The sequence below is a fragment of the Poecile atricapillus genome, chromosome 2 (assembly GCF_030490865.1).
Source record: "Poecile atricapillus isolate bPoeAtr1 chromosome 2, bPoeAtr1.hap1, whole genome shotgun sequence".
NCBI lineage: Eukaryota > Metazoa > Chordata > Aves > Passeriformes > Paridae > Poecile > Poecile atricapillus.
The window spans coordinates 152,685,285-152,710,405 of record NC_081250.1 but is presented as its reverse complement, the minus strand read 5'-3'; the positions used below and the strand labels follow the sequence as shown (position 1 = coordinate 152,710,405).

The window sequence follows — 25,121 nt, the reverse complement described above, 5'->3', positions numbered from 1 at the left end:
CATCTCCATCTCTCCTGGAGCCCCTTTAGGCACTGGAAGGGGCTCTGAGGTCTCCCTGGAGCTTTCTCTTTTCAAGGTTGGATATTCCCAGCTCTCCCAGCCTGTCTCCAAGATTTCCAGTTTCCAGGTAGATATATTGTGTTTCACACATGTTGCCACCTTAGTGAGCCTCTGGAGCTGCAGATGTGGAGAAAGAGGGGAATAAGAAACTTGGGATAAAATCTCAGCCAAACCCCAACTCAATGGAACAATGGACCAGGGAGAGGTGGAGAAACAACCAAGGCTAGGAAAAGGAAAAAACAGCTCCTTCTTTTCTGTGCAGAACTGTAAATGCCTCCAATATTTTGGCTCAGTTCTTGCACACTTTTTGGGGACAACAGTCATAGGAGAAATACTGCAGCCATCTGATCACTGGGAGATGGGGACAGCTGGACCAACCAGGCAGGAATGGGGACAGGAGAAATGGGGACAGCTGGACCAGGCTGGGATGGGGACAGGAGATGGCTGGATGAGGTTGTGCAAGGAACAGAGGCTGGGGACAAGGGCTAAGGACAGAGAAGAGCCGCGGTGGCCCAGGCTGAGGAAAAGGGTAGGGACAGCTGGTCCAGACTAAGATGGGAACAGGCGACAGGGACTGGTGACAGTTGGAAGGAACAGGGTCTGATGACAGCTGGATCAGGCTGAGATGGGAACAGGGGACAGCCGGGCTATCCCAGGCCGGGGACAAAGGCCGGGAACAGCCAGGCCGGGCTGGGTTAGGCCCAATCCCAGGCCCAGCCCCTGGCTCAGTTTAGGCCACGCTGTCCCGTCCCCGTTGCCCGGCAACGGTCGCCGGCGTCACGTGACCGCTGAGGCACGCTCATGTGCGTCCGTTGACGAAGGGCGGCGCTGGCTGATGACGTCACGAGGGCGCGGGGCCGTGCGGCAGCGCTGCGGGAATGGAGGAACGGGAGCGGCTGTGCCGGGAGATCCGAGTGCTCCAGGGTGAGGGAATGGGGGGGATCCGGGAATGGGAGCGGCTGTGCCGGGAGATCCGAGTGCTCCAGGGTGAGGGAATGGGGGGGATCCGGGAACGGGAGCGGCTGTGCCGGGAGATCCGAGTGCTCCAGGGTGAGGGAATCGGGGGGATCCGGGAATGGGAGCGGCTGTGCCGGGAGATCCGAGTGCTCCAGGGTGAGGGAATCGGGGGGATCCGGGAACGGGAGCGGCTGTGCCGGGAGATCCGAGTGCTCCAGGGTGTGAAGGGATCGGGGGGATCCGGGAATGGGAGCGGCTGTGCCGGGAGATCCGAGTGCTCCAGGGTGTGGGAATCGGGGGGATCAGGGAATGGGAGCGGCTGCGCCGGGAGATCCGAGTGCTCCAGGGTGTGGGAATCGGGGGGATCCGGGAATGGGAGCGGCTGTACCGGGAGATCCGAGTGCTCCAGGGTGAGAAGGGATTGGGGGGATCCGGGAAAAGGAGCGGCTGTGGCGGGAGATCCGAGTGCTCCAGGGTGTGAAGGGATTGGGGGGATCCGGGAATGGGAGCGGCTGTGGCGGGAGATCCGAGTGCTCCAGGGTGTGAAGGGATCGGCGGGGACACCGAGAAACGAGGGGACACCGAGGCCAACAGGGAAAAAAAAAGGAGGAGAGGATGTGGAAAAGAGGCCGGGGTCGGGAAACAGGGAGCGGCTGCTACGAGGGGAAATGGGAGGAATGTGAGAGGGCCTGGAGGAGGGATAAGGCGAAACCTGGGCGTCTTGGGGGACGGCGCGGTGTTTAAAGGGAATTTCGGGAATCTGTGGTGGGACAGGGACAGGTTGTGACGGGACCTGGGGAGTTGTTGGTGCGGGGAGGTTCAAGCTGTGGATGTTGGATTTTAGGGAGGAGACTGGGGGGGAGTGTGAGTGGGATAGGGATGGAGAAGATCACAGAGCACTGGGAGAAGGAAGGAAAGGGGGAAAGAGAGGACTCAGGAATTCTGGAAGACGAGGGAAGTGATCCAGGGAGTGCTGGGGAAAAATGGAAAGGGGAGAGACCCAGGAAAGCTGAGTGGACCAAGGCAGGAAGGGAACACAGCTCATGGAATGCTGCAGGATTTTGGGGTCCCCATACCTGGGAATTTCCACAGTGCTGTTCTCAGCAGAATCTGGGACTCTCCTGACTTTGGGAAGGGGCTTTTCCCTGTCCCACAGTCCCGGGCTGGGAGCACAGATGTGGGATCTGTATCAACATGCCCTTCCCAAGCTCTGGAAGGCACTGGAGCTTATTTTAGTGCCAAATCCCTCTATTTTTGTCCTTCAAAGTAAATTTTCCTGGTTACTGAGGCCACAACCTCTGCTCAGGACTTGGGATTTGCTTCTCCAGGAGCTCCTACACAGGGGAACGATGAGAGGGAGGAAAACAGTCCTTGCTTTTCCATGAGGAATGTGCTGATGCAGCTCTCCTGGCAGCTCCGTGACCCTGGTGAAGGAAAAACTCCTCTGCCTGAAATTCCTTTGGGAATCACTCATGGGAAAGGTTTTTTAAACAGTGAGGCTGGACAAGGGCAGAAATTCCTGAATTAACGGGGATGTTAGTGGATCAAAGCACCAGAGAGAGGTGGTGGCTTCCAGAGGGACACAACAGCAGAGCCTTGGAATTTCCTTGTTTCTGCTTTCAAGTGAAGCAAGGAAGGGAACTTGGGAAGTGTCTGGAGGACCAGGAAGTGAGGGAGCTGGGGGGCTCATCCTGGAGAAAAGGAGGTTCAGGGGGAACCTTCTGGCTCCCTAAAATTCCCTGACAGGAGGGTGGAGTCAGGTGGGATCAGGATCTGCCAGGACACAGGGAATGGTTTCCCACTACCAGAGGGCAGGGATAGATGGGATATTAGGAAGGAATTCTTCCCTGTGAGCGTGGTGAGGGGCTGGAATGGCATTCCCAGATAAGCTGTGTCTGCCTCTGGATCCCTGGATGTGTCCAAGGCCAAATTGGATGGGGCTTTGAGCAACCTGTGGAATCCAGGGATATGGCAGGGAAGTGGAACCGGATGTTCTTGAAGGTCTCTTCCAACACAAACCATTCCTGGATTCATGACTTTTCCTTCCATCCTGGCTCATCCAAACCTGAGTGATGATGCAATTCCAGCACAAGGAGCTGTGTTGCTCTCAAATTCCCAAGGGATCAGGGAATTAATGCTCTGTTTTCTCTTCCACAGGTCTCATAAACAGCCACAGGAATATGCACGGGAATGTCCCACGTCCGGCACCATCGGCTCCTCCGAGGTGGAACAACCCCCACCAGCCCAGCTACACCAGGAGAGGAACCTTTTCCACCAGGTACTCCCAACAGGCTCCCAGGAATTTCCACCCTCGCCAGACTCACTCCTGGAGGAAAAAATACTCCCTGGACAACCGGCTGCCGGGATCAGGGTATGACGTTGGAAGTGCTTCCAGCACTTCCCAGGGTTTTGGGAGCTCTGGGGACAGCCAGACTCCTGAGCCACCGGAATCGTCTCCGGAGAGACATGTGGACTTCACCACGGATGGAAACATCGTTGTGGATATCCAGGTGCCACAAAGGGCTGGCCAGGAGCATGTGGATCCTTATGGCAAGTTTTCTGGGCGGGAAGCAGCAGTGGCTCCTTCAGTGGATGGAAAAATCCAGAAATCTCTTCTCCAGAAGGAAGAGAGAAGACCTTCCCTATCCATTTCCTTCAGTTCCACATCGAGGACTGTGTGCCTGCCTGGAAGTGGAGCCGGGAGCTCCTTTTCCGCCTCTGGAAGCACCAGTGAAAGTGCCGTGGCACTGAAGTCAGAGCCACAAGAGCCTTTGGAATTGCCAGGTCAGGAGCCAGCCCAGCTGGCATGGATCAAGGCAGAACCACCCTCTCCAGGGCAGCCGAGTGGTGAGGAAGTCCGGGATGCTTCCCTACATCCCAAACCCTTTCGGAATGCAGAGACGCTCTCTCAACCTGCTCAGGTGGGGGTGACTACGGTGAAGAGCAAATTTCCTGTAATTCCCAAAGCTCCCACTCTCCAAAAAACTGCCTCAGCACCCACCGCCAGCAAATCTCAGAAATTCAGGAAGAACAACTACACCTGGGTGGCAAACCCTGGGAAAAATTCTCGGGTTGTGAAGAGGTGGGCGAGCCCTCGGGCTGAAAATTCCAAGAAGGGCATTGCGGGAGCAGACAAAGGTGCTAAAATCTCCCCAAAAGCGGATTTGGGAGCAAAGACAAAGAAATTGGGATTGCAATCCAAGCTGGGGGTTTCTCCCAGTAAATATAAGTGGAAAGCCTCCAGCTTGCAGACTTTGCCTTCCACTTCCAAGTCAGCATTCCAGTGGAGAAGTGAGGACCAGAAGAAGCCTCCAGCCCCAAATATTCCTCGCACCACCTCTGTCCCGCTGGCTCCGAGCGCTGCATCCGTTGTTCCTGGTGGGATGAAATCCTTTGGAGAGGCTGCACTGTCCAGTTACAAAGTGAAGAGCCGGACAAAAATCATCAAGAGGAAAGGGAACGTGGGGTAAGTTGTTGGTTTGGATTTTGTGTCCATGGATTTTGTGTCAAGTTTTGGCTGTGGGAGAAATTCGAGTGAGGGTTGTTGTGTGCTGGTGGATTTATTGGAATCATGGAATGGTTTGGGTTGGAAGACCTTAAAAATCTTGGGATTCCACACCCCTGCTATGAACAGGGATGCCTTGCACTATCCCAGGCTGCTCCAAGCCCTGTCCAACCTGGCCTTGGATGCTTCAGGGATGGGGCAGCCACAGCTACTCTGGAAATTCCATGCCAGGGCCTCACCACCCTCCCAGGGAAGAATTCCTTCCCAATATCCCATCTATCCCTGCCCTCTGGCAGTGGGAAGCCATTCCCTGTGTCCCAAGTCCCTCCCCAGCTCTCCTGGAGCCCCTTCAGGTGCTGAAAGGGGCTCTGAGGTCTCCCTGGATCCTTCTTTTCTCCAGGCTGGACATTCTCAGCTCTCCCAGCCTGGCTGCAGAGCAGAGGGGCTCCATTCCTTGGAGCATTTCCATGGCCTCCTCTGGATTTGCTCCAGAGGTTTCACATCTTCCTGATGTTGGGTGATCCAGAGCTGGATCCTGTGAATCCCTGTGGTCACCAACACTTCCTCACTCAGCAAAGGAGGCCACATTTTCCTTGATTTAATTTTAAATTCTTGTAATTGTTGTGTTGGTTCCTGCTTCTGTTTCCCAGATCCCTTCAGTGCTTCCCAGCAGGTTTCCATCCTTGCCTTGCCCTCCTGCTTTGCCTGAGAAACTATCAGTGGGTGGATTGTGCTGGGAAAATCACTCTGGAGTATCCTGGAGAAGCTGGGAATGTTTGGGATTTTTTTTTGCAGTTCAGGGAGACCTCCCACACCTTGGTAAATTCCAGCAGAACCAGGGAAGAGATCATCCCCCTGTGCTGGGCACTGGTGAGGCTCCTCAAATCCTGCGGGGAGGATATTGAGGATCTGGAGCGTGTCCAGAGTCGGGGATGGAGCTGGGGAAGGGTCTGGAGCAGCTGAGGGAGCTGGGAGAGCTCAGCCTGGAGAAAATGAGGCTCGGGAGGAACCTTCTGGCTCCCTAAATTCCGTGACAGGAGGGTGAAGGCAGGAGGGATCAGGATCTCCCAGGGCACAAGGGACAGGGCACAAGCCTCAAACTGCTCCAGCGGAGGTTTAGTTTGGATATTGAGGAAAATTCCTTCCTGTAAAGGGTGGTCAGGCATTGGGAATCCCCATTCCTGGAGAGATTTAAGATCCCTGTGGAAGTGGAACTTGGGGACATGGTCAGTGGTGACCTTGGCACTGGTGGAAAATGCTTGGACTTGACAATCTCAGAGGTCTTTCCAACTTAAACCATTCCATGATTCCATGATTCAATCCCTCACATCTGTCGAACAGAAGGCAGTGAGTAAGTCTGGCTGTCAAACACCTCATTCTCCATCTGTTCCTTGCCAGGAATTCCTCACAATTGCCTGTTTCCTTGGAATTTTCTGTTCAGAACTTCTCCTCCTCCTCAGCCAGAGGAGAATCCTGGTGGGATTTGGCTCCTCTTGGAGCCCTGGAGAAGGACACCAGCTGCGTTTTGGTCACTTCCTTGCTCCCCCCTAACCATGTTAAAAAAGAGATTTTAAAATCATAGAAAATTTGGGGAGTTAGAAAGAAAGTTAGGCTTGGTAGGCCCTGGGAAAGTGTTAAAGGTAGGCCCTGGGAAATGTTAGGCCTTGTGCTTGCTAAGGTCATGTGAAACTTCACCTGTGTAGCCAGTATATGATAAATGATATAATTGTTAGATGTGATTAGATATAATTATTGTTTAAAGAATCATGAGAAACTGTGTTTGAGGGGGATCACGAGAAATCCATGCTTGGATGAAATCAATGTATACAACAGAACAATATAAGTTTAATAATGAATATATAAGTTATATAATGATAGAGTATAAAACACGTTCAGCTCAAAACCAAATCGGGTCAGATTTGGGTCTGTGTACCTCAGACACTCTTTAATAAAAGCACCTACATATAATCATTCTGTGATTATGTGTTCCTGAACAGTAACAAGGATGTTCCCTTTCCCAGATCCCCCACGGATAAGAAGAACATCTCCTCCACCACAGCTCTGAAGAGCCGCTTCCACCTCCGGAGGAGAAATTCTGTGCGGGGAAAACCTTCGGTGACGGCGAAGCGCTCCTCGCCCCGGGGCTTGGTGCAGATCTCCAAGCACCGGCTCTGCCGCATGCCGGCGACCAGGACACAGGTGGCCACCAAGGAAGGTAGGAACAGACATTCCAAGGTCTCCCGGGCTCAGTGGAGTGATTCCAAGGGTTCTTGGATTTAGGAATGTGTTGCTGAGTCCTCCTGCAGATGTTGTTGGTCGTGGAGTGAACACCGAGGAGAAGTTTGACTCCATATTTGTGTTGTACTTTGGCATCTCCACAAAAAACTGTTTCCTGTTTTTCCTGGGGTTTCCCTGGATTTTCAGGGAGGTTTTCCAAGAAGGAAGAGGTTGGATGAGGCAGGAATACACAAATCTCTCACCTGTATCCCAGTGTGGTGTCCAGTTTTGGATCTAATTTGCTTAAGACACCAGTAATTAGTGGAATACTGAACCCATCATGTTTGGGAACAGGGAATTTGCATCCAAGTCCTGCTGCCTTGGAGCAGAACTCGGAGCTCAGAGTGGCACCTCCAAGTGTCTGGAATGTTGTTGGAATGTTGGTCACTCCAAGTCTGGTTCTTCTGTTCCCTGGGGATATTTTTATGGATAAAAGGCTTCCCCCACCTTTGATTTGGTTGTTTCAGATGGATACGAGGCACATTTTCCCTGTGGTCCCATGAAATTCCCTGTGGGAATTGCTGGAGCTGGGAGGGGGGTTTGGATCAGATGTAGCTAGGATTTATCTACAGTTATATTTTGGGATTATTTTGTGTTCGAACAGCTCTGAGATGATTTTGAGTTTTCCTGGGTGAGGGATTATGGACAAGGGGCTGGAGTGCCAGGACAAGGGGGATGACTTCCCACTGCCAGAGGGCAGGGTTAGATGGGAATTTAGGAAGGAATTCTTCCATGGAAGGGTGGTAAGGTTCTGGAATGGAACTTTCAGAAAAGCTGTTGCTGTCCCTGGATCCCTGGAAATGACCATGGCCAGGTGGGATGAGGCTTGGTGCAACCTGGGATAGAGGAAGGTGTCCCTGCCCATGGCAGGGGTGTGGAATTCCATGATCTTTGAGTTCTTCCAACCCAAATCCTTCCATGATTCCATGAAAAGACAGAAAACTCTGGAGACATGGAGCAATTTGAGATTGCTGCAGCATTTTAACCTCGGAGGGAATTGAGGCAGTGATGATTCCAGGAATATCAGCTTGTTTGGAATTGCAGTTCCTTGATTGAAAGGAATGTTCCCATACTGAAATCTTGATTTTAACTGGATAGGAATGAGAAAAGAAAGCAGGAATATGGTTTTGCTCCAGGATTTGGGAAGTTGGCAAATAAAGAAGGTTGGAAAATGGAAGAAAAAAAAGGGAATAGCTCTGGAAGTGACCTTTGGGAGAGCAGGGAGTTCATTCCCCCCTCCAAAAGTGCATCCAGTTATCCAGCCTTTCCTGGCAGATGTTTCTCTGTGTGGCACCTTCTCCTTTGCAGAGAAATTCAGGAAGAACCTGAATTGCCTTGGAATTCCCTCCGTGAATTTTGGATTTGCTCCCTTTGATTAAAATTCCTGGATTTGAATCCTTTTGTACTTCAAGATTTTTCTTGGAGAGCTTCAATCCCAGGCAGAGGATTTGCAGCTTCATATGTTGAAATATTCTTAAATCTTGGGTTTGGAAAGCTGTGGAATTATTCCAGGGCTGTTGTGTGCTCCAGGACTCCTATGTTGTTTTCTTTTCCTCCAGGTTTAATAGGAAAAGATTATTGGGTGATGGATGGGGCAGGGATATTCCCAAGTCTGGGAGATCCTGGATCCTCACAGATCCCTCTGAATTCCCCACGTTCCCTCTGAATGTATAATTATGGATGTGGTGCCAGTGTTTTCTGGTTGCACAGGGAGCTGGGAATAAGTGAAGTCTTGTGGATATAGTTCCTGTCTCCCAGGTTATCCAAGAGGTTTTGAGAAGATTGTTTTGGTTTCTTTTGGGGCAAAGTGTGGATATTAATCCCAGCAAAATATTGTGAGTATTAATCACCACGAAGTGGTGGAATTTCCAGCCTTTTCCATTTCTCCTTGGACAGGTGTGAGTGAAGTAAATGGGGTTACTGGGATACACTGGGAGCAGAGTGGGGCAGGAATGGAGCAGGGAGGTGGATCCATTTCTGGGATCACACTGGAGGGAAAGACAGTGGAGAGGAATGTTCCCAACTTCCTGCACAGCAGCGTGGCTGGAAAAGCTGGATCAGCCCCTTCCGTCGCCACGGATGTGGGGCCTGTGGTGACGCAGCCTGGCTGGTTTCCTGTTTGTCCTGTTCCACAGGATTTTGAGATCTGTGGCACAGCTCTGGGGGTTTTACAAAGACATTGCTCCTGCTTCTCCCAAGTCCTGTCTCCTGACTTTCCAATTCCCTTCTTGGACACAAATGAATCTGTTTGGTCTCATCAAGGGAGGCTTTTCCAGCCATTTCTGAATTGGGATTGGTGTTTCCCAATGCTCTGTCCAGAGACCCTTCCCTCTGTGGGAATTGCTTTTATTTAGGGATCAGAGAGCCAATGGAAAGTGGCAGATTGGTAGGAATTTGCTTGGGATTATTTGGGCTGTTCCATGAGAGATCTACGTGCAGGTCTTATCAATTAATTCCAAAATACTTGATTAAGTGGAATGTCTAATAACAGCTCAGATATTGGAGTGTGTCCCAAATGGAAGTTTTTCCAACGGAGTGGTGGAGCAGGGAGGAAGTTCCAGGTCAGGCTGCCTCCCTCACCTCTGAGATCCTCAGGGATGTGATGGAAGAAGGATAAATGGCAGTGGTTGTTTTTCTCCTTATCCAGAGAAAAGCTGGATCACCAGCAAGGATCATCAAAGTCTGAGGTGTCATTGTGTTGGATAAAACCATGGAATGGTTTGGGTGGGAAGGAACCCTGGAGGTCATGGAATTCCAACTCCCTGCCATGGGCAGGGACACCTTCAACTATCCCAGGTTGCTCCAAACTCCATCCAAGCTTGGACACTTCAAGGGATGGGGCAGCCACAGCTTCCCTGGGAATTCTGTTCCGGCACCTTCCCAGTCTCACAGGGAGGAATTCCTTCCTAAATCCCATCTATCCCTGCCCTCTGGCAGTAGGAAGTAATTCCCTCTTGTCCTGGCACTTCAGGCTCTTGTCCAAAGTCATTCTCCAGCTCTCTTGGAGCCCCTTTAGGCACTGGAAGGGGCTCCAGGCTCTTCCTGGATCCTTCTGTTGTCCAGGCTGGACACTCCCAGCTCTACCAGTCTAAATACCAAATGAGCTTTTTGTCCACATCCTGTTCCATCGCTTTGGGAATTCTTTATCCACTTTCTCCAAACTGAAGATGGAATATTCCCAAAAGTTCAGGGATGGCATCTTTTACTCACCAGTTCTGAGGGAAAATGCCAGCTTGTGAGATTTGACTGATCCCGGTGTGATAACAGTGGGATATTCCTTCTTTTCTCAGCCTAAAAGTCCCATGCCAGAGGATATGGGAATCCCACACTTTTCCAACAGCTTTTTCTTATGTTCATCTGGGATTTCTTGCAGGATAAGACTTATTCCCAAACTATTTTTTGTTGACAAACGAGTGAGTTCTGGTAGTTGGGAACCTTTCCTCACCATTTCTTGCCTCATCCTGCTTGGCCATCCAAGCTGTCATTTCTTATTCCCAGGACTTTTTCCTCGGAAAAAACTAGGAATAAGTGCTTTGAAGGAGGATTTATTAATTTTTTTCTAATTAATTTTAATGCTGGAGATGTGGCAAATGTATGGATGAGGAGAATGGGAGTGATGACTGCGTGCTACATGTGGGAAAACTGGGATTTTTGCAGGAGAATCGGGGGTTTTTCCAGGAGAATTGGGGATTTTGGGAAGTGCACACAGCCCTGCAGAGGGCACTCGTGCCTCTTCCATCTCCTCAGTCCACCTTTTTCTGGTTATTGATGGCCTAATTTCGTCTTTATGTGAAAGAAAGCAGATCTGGAGTAATTTGCAGCAATAACCTGCTAATGCCGGGCCAGTATCAAAATTCCCATGTTCATTCCCGGTGGCAGATAAAACACTAATATATAATTATCCTTGCAAATTGGATTGTTTTAAATAACCAAAAGGCTACGGCCGGGGAGAAAACCATCCCATTTCCCTGGAGTTCCTATTGCGGGGTAATTGCTGCGTTCAATCAATTTCCTTGGCATTAGAAATTCCATCACAATCAACATTAAGCTTTATTCATTGTGATGGCAAAGAGCCGGATCATTTCTCCTCTTTTCCTTAACTGGCAAAATTAATCAGGGAAAAGATTTTAAACATTTACCCGTGCGAAAGAGGTCAGCTCTGCCACTATATTGCTCAGCAGATAAGGGGGCTAATAAAAAGAAAATTGAATTACTAATGATCGCCAGGAACAGAGTATATAAAACCTGGCAATCGCCCGGTGCAGGAAAAAAAGGGAATCAATTTTCTCCGGACAAGGTGCGCTCGTTTTTTATTTTGGCTCATATTATCAGCAATTTAATTGGAGAGAGCATAAACAGGAGGAAACAGTTAGGGAATAATGAGGCTGGAGGTGTAAAATCCTGCAGGATAGATGCTGGACACAATTTATTTGGCACAACAGATAATCACTTTAATTGAATCCAAAAGTGCAGCGTTCAGCAGCGCCGGCTCCGCGCCTCGCCCGGGGGGATCATGGAATATTACAAAGAGGTTCCACCGTGTCTTTTCTGCCTCTGTAATGTCCCCTTCCAGGCAGGACTGCTCCGGGATTGCTTCGGCACGGTCACAGCTGGCTGGAAGCAGGAGATGGAGAAAGCAGGAGGGAGATTCTCCAGGGACTTTTCCTTATTTATGTTATGTTTGTTCCTTAAATAATTTGGTGCTTGCTGGGTTGGATGGTTCCGTGTGAGACTGGTCATATCCTGTTTGAGGTGAACTTGGACTCATGGAATGGTTTGGGTTGGGAGGGACCTCAAGGATCAACTTATTTTGCTGTGCCCTGAGTTCAGAGTCTGGCTCCCTTTTCCTGCTGTGACCTCCAGGTCTGGGTATTAAAGGAACTTCTGAGGAGATTTTGGATTTTTTCCTGGGAGATGTGGGTGAATCATCCTGGAATTTAGATCCCAGAATGGTTTGGGTTGGAAGGGACTTTGAAGATCATCCAATTCCACCCCCTGTCATGGGCAGGGACACCTTCCACTATCCCAGGCTGCTCCAAGCCCTATCCAACCTGGCCTTGGATGCTTCCAGGGATCCAGGGACAGCCACAGCTTCTCTGGGAATTCCATTCCAGCTCCTCAGCACCCTCCCAGGGCAGAACTCCTTCCCAATATTCCACTAAACCTTCCCTCCATCAGTAGATGAGGAATTGTTGCAATTCCCCATCTGTGGCTCTGCAACTCCATGGCCAGAGGAGGAGTAATTTGGGAGCACATCCTTGTTGGATCCACTGCATCCAACCTGGTTTGGTGTTGTTTCCCTTGAAAATACTCGTTCCCTGCTTATCTTCCCCTTTCTCCTGCTCCAAAATGAAATAAGCCAGTGGTTTTTGTTACCAGCTTCCTGCTTTTCCTGTGTTGCCACCCCAGTGCTGAAGCTGTCAAACAGAAGGAACCCTGGTTTGTTTTCCCACCTTCCTAAAGAGAAATTCCATAGGATTCTGAAAACCCACTTCACTCTGCATCTGCAGAAACTTCTCCAACTCTTCACTGCCAGAATCACCCTCCAAAAAATTCCCTAAACCCTCATTTCTCTCCTCCTCACTCCATGGGATGTGACATGAGGGCGTCGGGATGGGCAAGGAGCGTTTGCTTGGAAAAACGCTGGAGGCAAAAGCGGCAGGAGCTGCTTTGCATTACTTGGGCGAGTAAAGGGGGTGTAAATGGTGAGGAGCAAGTTATGAGTGGCATCCAAATACTCAGCTGCTGATAATTTTATTGACACCGGGTGTTTGGATCCCTCTGGCAGCTCTAAAAATCTCAGCCCTGGATTTTATACCCTCTCCTATTTTTTTGCTTGATGCTTCCAGAGGGCTGATTCCCTGTGGGACAGCAATTGAGGGAATTTGGGAGGTTTTCTCCTTGTTTTCTGTTATATTTTATTTTTATTTTATTTTTCTTCTGAGTTGTGTGAGGTTTTGCTGCACTTTGAGGCGACACCTCCGATCGCGTTACGGCCGAGTTAAGCTCTTGATCCCTTCCCTCAGGGAAGCCCTTGGATCACACACAGAACTCCTCAGAGTTCATCACATCTTTTCCTTCACTCCATCATTACTCCCGTTTTCCTGAGTTCCTTCCAGCTGATCCAAACCCTTCCAAGGTCGCCGCTCTCTGTCGTTCCTCTGTCCCACCTAGGTTTGACCTTGCCCGGAAATCGTTCCATTGCCAGCTCTCTCTTCCCTCTGGCTTGTCCTTGGGAGCCAGGGGTGGAGCGTGGCTGGCGAGGTGGCTCCTCACTCCTTCAGGAATTGGGAAAAGTTCACATTCTTGGCTCTTTGCCGGCCCCGGTTACGTCAGTGGTCGTAAGTAACGGTTTTGGGTTTCCGCCTTGACTTGGCATTTCCAGGTGACTCGTCCCGAGCTGCAAGAGGAGCTGCAGGCGTGGAGCCAGGATTGGGAATTCTCTTTGCAGAGCCCTCTTTTAAAAATAACAGCCTGCTGGGAGTGAGGGGATGGGCCGTGCTCAAGGAAGTGTTCCTGTGTAGACGTTGGATTTGGGATCGGGGAAATCGGTGACTGCGATGGAGGGAACATCTAGAGGGAAATGGGGATCCTGAAGGTGACAATTCCTGTGTGTCTCTTTCCCTGCAGAATTTGACTTGCACACTCAATTTGTTGTGGAAGTCACATCCCTGGAACTATTCCAGGCCAGGTTGGATGGGACTTGGAGCAGCCAGTGGAATGTGTCCCATGGCAGAGGGGTGGAAGGAGATGACCTTGAAGGTCCTTTCCAACCCAAACCATTCCATGTTTTAATGAAAGTCACTTCCCAATCCCCATTTTAGGTAGTTTTACCTCAGTCTTTATTTTAGAGCCTCTCCTGTGCAGCTCCAGCTCTGCTGGATTGGGAAATTCCATTGGTAGCCAGCAGCTCTTTGGGGAATAGTCTATTTATACACTAATAGGAAGAATACTTGGCTTTGGGGATGGATGAGATCCTTCCATTGGCTCTGACCCTTGATATTTCCAAGTCTGTGGGGGACTTTGTGTAAGACTCCAAACCTTTCAGGGATGGCACAGTGTGGAACTGAAATAGACAGGGGAAAAAAAAGACAAAGGGGAAAAAAATTTAAAAAAAAAGGAAACTGAGCAGTAGGTCCTGAACTCCTCATTTGGCCTCCTGGGGCTTACCTGGCCTTAAATATTTCCAGGGATGTGACATCCACAAATTCCTGGTGAGGCAACCAGGACCTCACTGCCCTCACAGGGAAGAATTTCTACCCAATATCTGAACCTAGTCTCAGTTTGAAGCAAATCCTCCTTATCTTGTCGCTCCATGTTCTTGAAAACAGATCTTTATCTTGGAAATAGATACTTATTTGTCCATGGAATGCTTTGGCTTGGAAGGGACCGTTAGGAGCCTCCTAATCCAACCAAAAATGAAGCTTTTAAACCAGTTTTGGACTTGCTGCTTGTAATTGGGTGGAATTTCAGTGCTGATTTCTCTTATCCCTCTGCTTGTCTTTCCTTCGGCTCCTAAATAAAAATAAGGAAAGTAAAAGTGGGTGTTTCAGGCACTTTAAACCCCTCCCCACCCCCAATAACTTGAAAAGTGACAATGAGTCCTTTTTCCCTGTTATTTTTCCTTCCTTTTGCTATTTTCTCCCACTTAATAAACTGTCTGATGGTATTCCCAGCACGGTCACAGTTGGAATTACTGATGCCGGCGTGGATGATCGGAGTATCCTCCACTGCTCTGTCAGGATTCCCAAAATCCCGCCCTGGCAGATGCTCAATTCCCTGTAAAACCTGTGTAGGTTTTTCTGTTCTGCTTTCTGCTTCCAGTTCTTTCCCAAATCCCGGTTTACACCCTTATATTTTTATTTTTTTCATGGAAATCTCCCCATTTGATTTTCTCTGTAACGACTTGGAAGTGTCGTAGGGAAACTCCTCTCCCTGGCTGCTGAGCCGAGTTAAGCCGTTCATTCCAGGTCTTGCTGGATCGCTCTGTGTGCTCTACAAAGCACTGGAAATTAGTAAAATCCCTTGGAATATGGAACAGATGCCAGAGTGCACCTGGAATAAGGGATTTGTGGACTCGGCAGCATCTCCCGAGTCCTACAAAACTCTGCTGTTCCAGCAGCTTTGCAGGAGTTTCTGCTTCAGCCTGAGGGATGGGGAAATGCCTTGACTTCGCTTGTCAATGGGAATTTTGCTGTCATCCCTCAGGAAATTTGAGTTCAAGGAACGTTTCCTCCTCCCCTGTGCCTCTGGATAATCCCCACGCGTGCGGTTTTCAGGGGGCTGTTTCTATTTTGGATTGCTTGGAGCGGTGTCAAGTGGGGATTTTGTGTGGATGTGTGGATGGGATCGGCTCCAAAGCTGATCCCATGTGTTATCGGCCCTTAAGCTGCCCTCAGGGGCTCTCCATTGGAAAAGGGCACGGGAATTCTTGGAGATTTAGTGTGGGCTGTAAACTCCAGTGTTAGTTGCGATGGGAAACTCCGTGTTGTTCCTCACGGCACCGGCAAATGTCCTGGGACATCTTGTCCTTGGATGGGGCAGAGAGAACCCAGGGAAGGGTGAGTGGGTGGGATGTGCCATCAAACTTCATTTTTTTTCTGTGGAATCACAGAATAGTTTGGGAAGGATCTTAAATATGATCCAGTTCCAATCCCCTGCCATGGGCAGGGACACCTTCCACTATCCCAGATTGCTCCAAGCCCCATCCAACCTGGCTGTGGACACTTCCAAGGATAGGGCAGCCACAGCTTCTCTGGGAATTCCATTCCATTCCATTCCATTCCATTCCATTCCATTCCATTCCATTCCATTCCATTCCATTCCATTCCATTCCATTCCATTCCATTCCATTCCATTCCATTCCCTCCCCACTCTCCCAGGGAAGAATTCCTTCCCAATATCCCATCTATCCCTTCCCTCTGGTAGTGGGAAGCCATTCCCTATGTCCTGTCACTCCATCCCTTGTCCAAAGTCCCTCTCCAGCTCTCCTGGAACCCTTTTAGGCACTGGAAGGGGCTCTGAGATCTTCCTGGATCCTTCTTTTCTCCAGGCTGGACATTCCCAGCTCTCCCAGGCTGGCTCCAGAGCAGAGGGGCTCCAGCCCTTGGAGCATCTCCATGGCCTCCTCTGGATCCACTCCAGGAGCTCCACATCCTTCTGCTGTTGGAGCCCAGAGCTGGATGCAGAATTCCAGGTGGGGTCTCACCTGAGCCGGGCTGAGGTGCAGAATTCCCATTTTCCTGCTGCCCATGCTGGGGGACAAGCCCAGGATACGGGGGATTTCTGGGATGTGAGCACACATGGATGGGGCAAGTCCAGTTTTTCGTCCACCAGCACCTCCAAGTCCTCCTTGGAGCTGCTCCCAATCCATTTTTTATCCAGCTTTGGGGTGGCAAAATGTTCTTGAATCCCGGGGCTCAGGTGGATCAGTGTCAAATGCTCTTTTTGGGATTAAGAAAAGCAGGGAATTCTTTGCTTTAAAAGAGGAGCCCAACCTGCCACCCAAATAATGTTTGTTCCTGGCTGGGTCGAGGTGTTTGCAGTGATTGGTGACCTTAATTTAGCAGCGATGACTTCCAAAATGCTTTCCCTGTTATCAAGAATCCAGGAGTGGAGCCCTCCCTTATCAGGAAGCAAATCAAAAGGGAATTTGATGGGGTGAAACGAGTCCATCACAGATCCCGCTCTGTTTTTAAAACAAGATTTACTCTGCTCTCTCCGCATTAACTGGGGCATTTTACGGTGCTCCCCTTTCCGTGAGCTTCCGTGATCCATCATTTCCCAGCTCGCCTGCCGGAGTGGCTGTTAGATTTTACTACAGCAAACACTGTAAAAGGGCATTAGAGCAGTTAAATCTGGAGTCTTGCTTCCATAAGGAAAAAGAAAATGCTGAATTAGGCACCAGAAAAGGCAACCACAGCGATACTTTAATCTTGCATAAATTATCAGAAGAGTCAGAGGCGAGTGATTTTATGTATTGTTAGAGCTCTGCTAATTAATTATTCCAGAATAATTGATGTTTAGAAGCACCAAAGTTGGGTCCTTTCCTGGCTTAATGGACTTTCAATATGGCAGCTGGATTTTTATTTCTTTCTTAATTTTAACCCTCCTTTCCATGGGGTTAATGAAGTAACTTTCCTAAATATGAAGAGTCTAAATAATAATTAATCAAGGAAATATTGCTCCACAAATTGTGGGTGTAAGTCAGTGGTGGTTTTGGAGACATTCCTGACATCCAGGGGAAGTTAAGTCCCCATTGGGAATATTTGATGAATGAAATGCCCTAAGGAAATGGATAAATGTAGATAAGCTGGAGGAGGGCAGGGACAGATGGGATATTGGGAGGAATCCTTTCCTGGGAGAGTGGTGAGGAACTGAAATGGAATTCCCTGTGAAGGATTCTGGATCCCTGGAGGTGTCCAGGGCCAGGTTGGAGAGGGCTTGGAGCAAACTGGGATAGTGGAAGGTGTTGCTGCCCATGGAGGAGAGGTGGAACTGAATGGACTTTAAGATCCTTTCCAGCCCAAATCATTCCATGATTTACTTTGATAGGAAAAGATGTCTGTCCTTGGATTGTTGGAATTGGACAGACCTTCTCATCAATTTCTTCATCTCTTTCTGGAGAGTTTGGATTTTTCCAAAGGGTTTCAGATCTTGGTAAACCCAGAGCCCTGAAATGGGGCTAAGGAATGACAGAATTCCAGCTGGTATTAATCCTCTTTGTGGCACTGGTGGGGCCATGCTGTAACCAGTGGGTCATCCCAGCTCAAGAGGGATACAAAGAGATGATTCCAGTGGATCTTGGGATTACCTTGGGAATGTGACAAGGGATGGAATGATAGGACACAGGGAATGGCTTCCCACTGCCAGAGAACAGGGGTAGATGGGATTTTGGGAAGGAATTCTTCCGTGAGGGTGGTGAGGGGCTGGAATGGAATTCCCAGAGAAGCTGTGGCTGCCTCATCCCTGGAAATATCCAAGGCCAAATTGGATGGGATTTGAGCAACCTGGGGTAGTGGAATGTGTCCCTTCCTGTGACAGGGAGTTGGAATGTGATGATCTTTAAGGTCCTTTCCAACCCAAACCATTCCATGATTCCATGATCTCAAGCCCACAGGGATCCTGCCCCTTCCTGCTGCCCATGGACATGGAGGAATCTGCGATTAAATCCACCCAGGTAGATTGGACTTTTCAGTTTCTTTCCAGGGCTTGGGAATCATCCAATGGATTGGATTTTGTAGCACATCCATCCCCTCCCCAGTTTTTTGGGATCGGGGAAGATGGGGCCTGGAAAGGACAGGTGAGGACAGGGCAAGAAGTGAATAAACACTCGTTGGGGTTTAGGAGAACCAGGACATACAATGCTGGTAAAGCGATCCCTGCTCCTGAGCAATTCCAGCCCCTGGAGCAGGAGGATGCCCAGCCCCAGCGACTCTTCCACTGTCACCACTCTGCTTGTGGGGCCGGGCAGGGCGTGGGTGACAGACATTCCATGGCCTGGACACAACGTGGGGAAAGCAGCTTTGTGGAAAAGCATCCTAAACTTGATATCCTTGTTTATCTCTTCCCAGGCCCTGCCTGGCCCCTCGAGATAAACAGGTGCCAGTGCTTGCGATTCCCAACAGCCGCTCCGCTGCCGGAATAATTCCAAAAGGAGGTTGTGTTTATGAGGGGAGTTATTCCTGCATCCCTTCAGGGCTGGAGCATCCCTGTGGCAAATGGGCTGGAAGTGGACACAGCTCCAGGAGCTGGAGTTGATCCAACCTGGCCTTGGACACTTCCAAGGATGGGGCAGCCACAGCTTCTTCGGGAATCCTGTGCCAGGGCCTCACCACCCTCATAGGGAAGGATTTCTTCCCAATATTCCATCTAACGCTGCGCTCTGGCAGTTTAAAGCTATTCCCTTTATCCTGGCATTCTATCCTTTATCCAAAGTCCCTCTCCAGCTCTCTTGGAGCCCCTTTAGGCACTGGAAGGAGCTCCAAGCTCTCCCCAAAGTCTTCCGTTTTCTCCCAGCCTGTCCCCAGCCCCCCGGAGCAACTCCTTGGCTTTGTTTGCTTCACTCACTCTCTGGACACATCCAAGACATCCCAGCCCCTTGGGCTCATGAATAATTTAAAATTCAGGATCCCATGTCTGGATTTTTTTCCTTTATTTTTCCCTTTTCCCCCTCTCTCCCTGCCTAGTGGAATCCCTGCTTCTTCTTCCTGCTCTGGCCCAGCTCTCACGTGCCTTGGCTTAGCACAGGGAATCCTCAGCTCCACTCCTGGGTGCTCCCAGCATTGCTGTCATTCCCTGAGGGAACACTGTGCCCTGCTCCAGGGCTGTTTAGTGTCTCGACTTAGAGACATTCCTGAATGGAATATCCTTAATTCCCACGCAGATGCTGCGGGAACAGCATCAAGCCCAGCAATAAAACGTAGTGAAGAATTCCAAAGTGAAATTGAGATGGGAAACCTCTGCTGCTGCCAGGCTGGGAATCTCCATGTCTCATGTCATGGGCTCTGAAGTGAAGCTGGGATCAGTTCTGGAATTCTGGGATCAGTTCTGGCCCCTCATAACAAGAAAGACGTTGAGGGTTTGGAGCACATCCAGGGAAGGGAATGAAGCTGGGGAAGGGTCTGGAGCAACCAGAAGCAGCTGAGGGAGCTGGGAAAGGGGCTCAGCCTGGAGAAAAGGAGGCTCGGGGGACCTTTTCACTCTCCACAACTCCCTGAGGGTGGAATCAGGTGGGGGTCAGGCTCTGCTTCCAAGGAATGAGGGACAGGACCAGAGGAAATGGCCTCAAGTTGTGCCAGGGGAGCTTTAGTTTGGATATTGGGAAAATGTTTTCCATGGAAAGCATTGGAATGGGCTGCTCGGGGGAGTGGGGGAGTCACATCCCTGGAAGCTTCCAAAAAATGTGTGGATGTGTGGATTTGGCCTCAAACCCCATTTGAGGATGGGGGTTAGGTTGGATCTGGTGGTGGTGGTGGGCTGAGGTTTGGACATGATGATCCTGGAGCTCTTTTCCAGCTTTCAATTCCATGATTCCGGACTTTGTGTTGTTCCTCTTGCTCTCACACTCTGCCTTGACCTTGTGCCTGACAGCTGTGGTTGGGAATTTGGACATGGAATTTGATTTCTTTTTTGGAGTATCCCAGAATCACAGAATGCTGCGAATTGGGAGGGACCTTCAAGACCATCCAATCCCACCCCCGCCATGGTCAGGGACACATTCCACTATCCCAGGTTGCTCCAAGTCCCATCCAGCCTGGCCTTGGACACTTCTAGGGATGGGGCAGGCACAGATTCTCTGGGAATTCCATTCCTGTTCCTCATCACCCTCCCAGGGAACAATTCCTTCCCAATATCCCATCTATCCCTGCCCTCTGGCAGTGGGAAGCCATTCCCTGTGTCCTTTCTCTCCACTCCTCATCCAAAGTGCTTCTACAGCTTTCTTGCAGCCCCTTTAGGCACTGGAAGGAGTAATTCAGATTTATTCCTGTTATTTTTTTTATTTCATTCCTTAACACATTCCCATTTTTTTCTGGACTTTTGGTAACACGTGGTAGGAAGCATCATTTCCAATTTTTTTTTTTCCCTGTGTTATTCCATCCTCAGAATTCCCAGCCTGTTTTCCCTTTCAACTGAAAGGACATTTTCCTCTTTGTTGCATTTCCATTAATGGATTCTCACCATGGATCCACTTCCCATTGCGTGTCAGTCACTGCCTGTTCCGAAGGGCTCATTCCACACTAAGTGGTGTCGGAAAAGACTTTTCCCTTCCCATTCCATCCTCTTAAAACCCAATCCTGGACATCACAGCGGCCACTTTGGCTGTGCTGACACTTCCTTTGTCCTGTCCTCTCTTCCCAGTGATCTTTGTGCACATTCCGGGCTGCCTCATTCCCTAATGCTTTGCTTTTTCTCCTTTAAATATTCATGGGAGCAGAGTGGCTGGGTTACTTAATGGAGCAGCATTATCTTTGGAAATCAAAGCGGGCGTGTGCTTGTTGTCAATATGTTTTAAAAACTTTTCCCACTTCTTGAAGCCTGTAGGTCTGAAGTATTTTCCCAATTCTTAAGTTTGAATGACTTCTGGAGTTGCCGGTTGCGAATGTGCTGCGTTGGAAGAAGGAGGAATTCCATAAACATCCAGTTTCTTACTAGACAGGGATGTTTGTTCTGTGAAAAGGACCATTGACATTCCTGAGGGATTTTTAGTGGGTGGCTTTTCCTGTGAAACCTGGAAATCACAGAGAATCACAGAGTCATGGAGTGGTTTGGATTGGAAGGGACCTTAAAGATCATGGAATTCCAACCCCTGCCATGGGCAGGGACACCTTCCACTATCCTAGGTTGCACTGAGCCCCATCCAGCCTGGAATTTGGGCTCAAGTTAGGATTTGCAGTTCCAGATGCTCTTGGACATCCTGTGGATTACTGAAGAGTAAAATAAAAGAATGTCAGAAATTTTTCAGGGAGTGTTTTTTTCCTTCCAGCTCTGCCAACCAGTGAGCTCCCAGTTCATTCAGGTCACCGGTGGGATGAGTGCTGGAAGTCTTGACTCTCCTGCTGTTTCAATATTCCATATATTTAGGAGATGGTTCCTGACACATGGCCTAGAGAGAATAATTGGATGTGGCAGCTGAGTGAAAAAGGCTGGATGGGATTTTTCCTTCCAGTGTGTGTGGATGGATGAAGTTTGGGATGATTTGTTTTATTTTTATTTATGGGAAAAAAAAAAAAAAAGGGAAGCAAAAACAGTGAGGAACTTTTATGTTCAAATCAACTGGGATCAAATGGGGATTCAGCCAAGACAGTGGGAGACAGGAGGGGTTTCTTTTCCCAGTTCTGGAATTTCTGGTGGCCTAAAAAGGGATTTACCACTTGGAAATACTCTTAAATTGGAATATATACAGTCCCTGGAATACCCAGGGAATGTCCTTCAAATCTATTTGGGGTTGATTAAAACGAAAGAGTTTTTACTGCTGCTGGACCTCTGTAACCTTGGGATAAATGATTTTACTGCTGTTCCTGTGTTTTCCTGCCTGGAATATGGGAACAGGTCTGGGAAAAAGAGATCTGTGAGATCTGGGGAAAAAACCTTGGGCAGATTCCAGGGTGCTGTGGGATCTGGGCAAAAATTGGGCAGGAATTCTTCCCTGTGAGGATGGGGAGACCCTGGCCCAGGTTTCACAGAGAAGCTGTGGTTATCCCATTTCTGGAAGCGTTCCAGGACTGATTAGATGGATCTTGGAGAAATCTGGGATAGTGGAAGATGTCCCTGACAGTGCCAGGGGGGTGGAATGGGACGAGCTTTATGATCCCTTCCAGGGCTTTCCAGAATTCTGTTCCCTGTGCTCTCACTCCTTCCTGGGTGTGGCTGATGATCCTATAGGTTCCCATTCCTGTAGGATCTGAGTGGTGTTGGGAAGATCAAGCAAAAGAAAATAGGGAGAAAATCAAAAGGGTTTGGAGATGCTGGAGGGAAGTGGATGAGGGCCAAAGAAATAATGGAATCCTTGAGGTTGGAAAAGGCCTCTAAGATCATCGGGTCTAGCCATTAACCCAGCACCAGCCCAAGTATTCCCAAGTTCCATATCCACATGTTTTTTGAACCCTTCCAGGGATTGTGATTCCACCACTGCCCTGGGAACGCCATGTCAGGGTTTGTCAACTTTGCATGGAGAAATTTTTCCCTGATATCCAAGCTGGACCTCCTCTGGAGCAATTTGAGGCCATTCCCTCTCACTGTTGTTCCCTGGGAACAGAACCTGACTCCCACCTGGCTTCTCCCTCCTGTCAGGGAATGGCAGAGGGAAAAGGTCCTTCCAGAACCTCCTTTTCTCCAGGCTGAGCCCCTTTCCCAGCTCCCTCAGCTGCTCCTGGTGCTCCAGACCCTTCCCAGCTCCATTCCCTTCTCTTGGACTCTCTAACCTTAGAGGGCTTATCCAACCTTATAAATTCCATGAAAAAGAGGGACTCAGGATAAGTTCTGGGAAGAGCTGGATCAGTGAGAAAGATGCTGAGGGTATTTTGTGAGCAGGATTTTAAGGAATGAGAGGAAACCTGGAGTTTCCACCCTTCTCCCTCAGGAGCGATGGAGGGATCCAGGTAGAAAGGAAAAGCATCAAAGCCTGCCTTGTTTTTCCTCCTTTACAGTTTTTTCTGAGTTTAGAAAGTTTGTTTCTGAGGGAGAAGAGCAGAGCAGCTTTTTTCCAGCCTGGAGTGGTGTTAATTGGTTTTTGTTTGAAATATTTACGGGATGGGAACATCAGGGATGAGCCACTCTCCCTCTAAGTGGCCTTGACAGGTGACATTCCCTGGCAGCTCCAAGTCCCTGCGGTGCAATTGGGTGGATTTGAGAAGTGCTGACTCTCCAAATAAACCAGGTTTATGGATCAGCCTCAGTCTTGTCCTAAATCTTGTTTTCTTCTGGATTTCATGGGAATGTTTCGTGTGGACTGGTCATGGTTTGGGATCTTTGGAATTTTACGCGTTCAGGTGGATTCGTCTAAAATACGGTGCTAAAATCATAGAATTTAGGGAAAGGTTTTAATCTGGGAAGTCAAATCTGAGGATTGGTGGGATCTTCCCAGCCAGGAGGAGAAGGTGTGGTTTTAGGGATTGGAATGTGTTTGGAATGTGGGGTGGCCCTGGAAACAGCTGGGAAATACCAGAGGACCACAGCAAGCCAGAGCTGTAACAGCAAATCTGCACCTGGAAATGTGGGAATCTCTTGGAAAGGGGTGTTAAAGGAATCTGTGCCTCTATCATGTATCTTTCTGGCCTTTTCCAGGCCAGGTTGGACAGGACTTGGAGCAACCTGGGATAGTGAAAGATGTCCTTGTCCAGGCACAGGAGTTGGAATGTGGCGGTCTTGGGGCTGTCTTCCAGCCCAAAACCATTCCATGATTCTGTGAATTTTTTATTTTTTTTTTCTGTGGAACGTTTTCATCCTGGAGTCTCCAAAGGAAGCGTTTCCCTTCTCCCAGAAATCTGAAAATTGAGGGGCTTGGCCAGAGAGATCCTTGGAGCAAACTTCCCTGTGTGTCCACCGGGATATTTCTTTCCTGTGCTCTTGTGCCGCCTGTGTTGTTTCCAGCCCTGGGAAGCTGCTGTGTGTATCCAGTATGTTCCTCTGGAATGTGGTAACCCCATTCCTTGGGAATACAATTTGAGCTATGACATAATCCCTGTAGCAAGTGAGGAGCCATTAGCAGCTTCTTCCTTACGGCAGTTGGTGGAGCGGAGCTGTGCCTTGGGATTCTGCTCATTCCTGGGTATTTTCTCAGGCTCTAAACTCCGACAGGTGGCACCCGGGAATGACTGGGCAGGGAATTCTGTTTTAAATCATTCAGCACCCCGGAATGGCTTTCCCTGTTTGTATGAATTGTAGCACTGACCCCCAGAATTCCTTAGGAATATGCCTTTAATCGGCTCCGTGCAATGAGAGAATCCCATCCCGGAGTGTGACGTTACCTGTATCCCATCTGCTATCCAAAGGATCCCATCTTGGGAAAGGGAAAGTTTGGATAAATGAGGAGGAAAAGATGCTTGAGGTGGTCACAATTTGGATTACAACTGGGTCACAAGTGTTGGGAAACATTTATGGAGGAGATCTGGGACCATGTGGATGTGCTCCATGGATTCAGTGCGTTCCAGGGCCCATCTCCCAAGCTGAAACATCCTGCAGTCCTTCAAACCTGTTGGGATGTGATCCATGGATGGGCATCTCCTCTCTCTGCCCAGCTTTCCCTTAGAAAATTTGGGGTAAAAATTAAGTAATTAGGGATGTTAACGAGGGATCTTGGAGCGCTTCATGGGAAGAGCTGCTGGTGTGGGAGTGAGAAAAAAAAGGACTGCAAGGAGCAATGCTGGCTCCTAAATGCTTTTTAACTGGGAATTGGGAGCTGTTGGATTGATGTGGCCAAAATGCTGTTTTCCCCAGCTGCCCCTGCTGCCAGCCAGTCTGTTCCTGGGATTTTCTCTGAATTTCCATGTCTGGAAGCAAATACACGTTTGAATTCCATGAGAATATATGCTCAGTCCTTCATCATCCCATTCCTGGGCGATTTTTGGTTGCTTCTTCCACAGATCTGGAGAAAGAGACGAGGTGGTGGTTTGGAAGTTTATCCCTAAAATTCTTGGATGTTGAGTCCTGAGAGAATGGGAATTGCATGTGGGAAGTAAAATGCTTAAAGGTAATAAAAAAGGAAGTCAAGGAAGAGAGAAAAATGAGCTATCCACCTGTGGGATGTTCCTGGTATCCTGGCCATGGAGCATCGCTTGGAGCTGGCATGGAAAACAAGAGTTGGGAAGCAGCAGCATCTCCA

The 25,121-nt window shown here is 49.2% G+C and overlaps 1 protein-coding gene across 1 annotated transcript in view; it reads left to right on the top strand.

Moving 5' to 3' along the window:
* The first annotated feature begins 872 nt into the window (after positions 1-872).
* Positions 873-25,121, top strand: part of ZC3H3 (zinc finger CCCH-type containing 3) — a 127,341-nt gene continuing 103,092 nt past the window's right edge. The window contains exons 1-3 of the mRNA XM_058830034.1: positions 873-984; positions 3,175-4,483; positions 6,544-6,737. Coding sequence (XP_058686017.1) covers positions 939-984; positions 3,175-4,483; positions 6,544-6,737 — 1,549 coding nt within the window. The 5' untranslated portion in view covers positions 873-938. The remainder of the gene's footprint in view (positions 985-3,174; positions 4,484-6,543; positions 6,738-25,121) is intronic.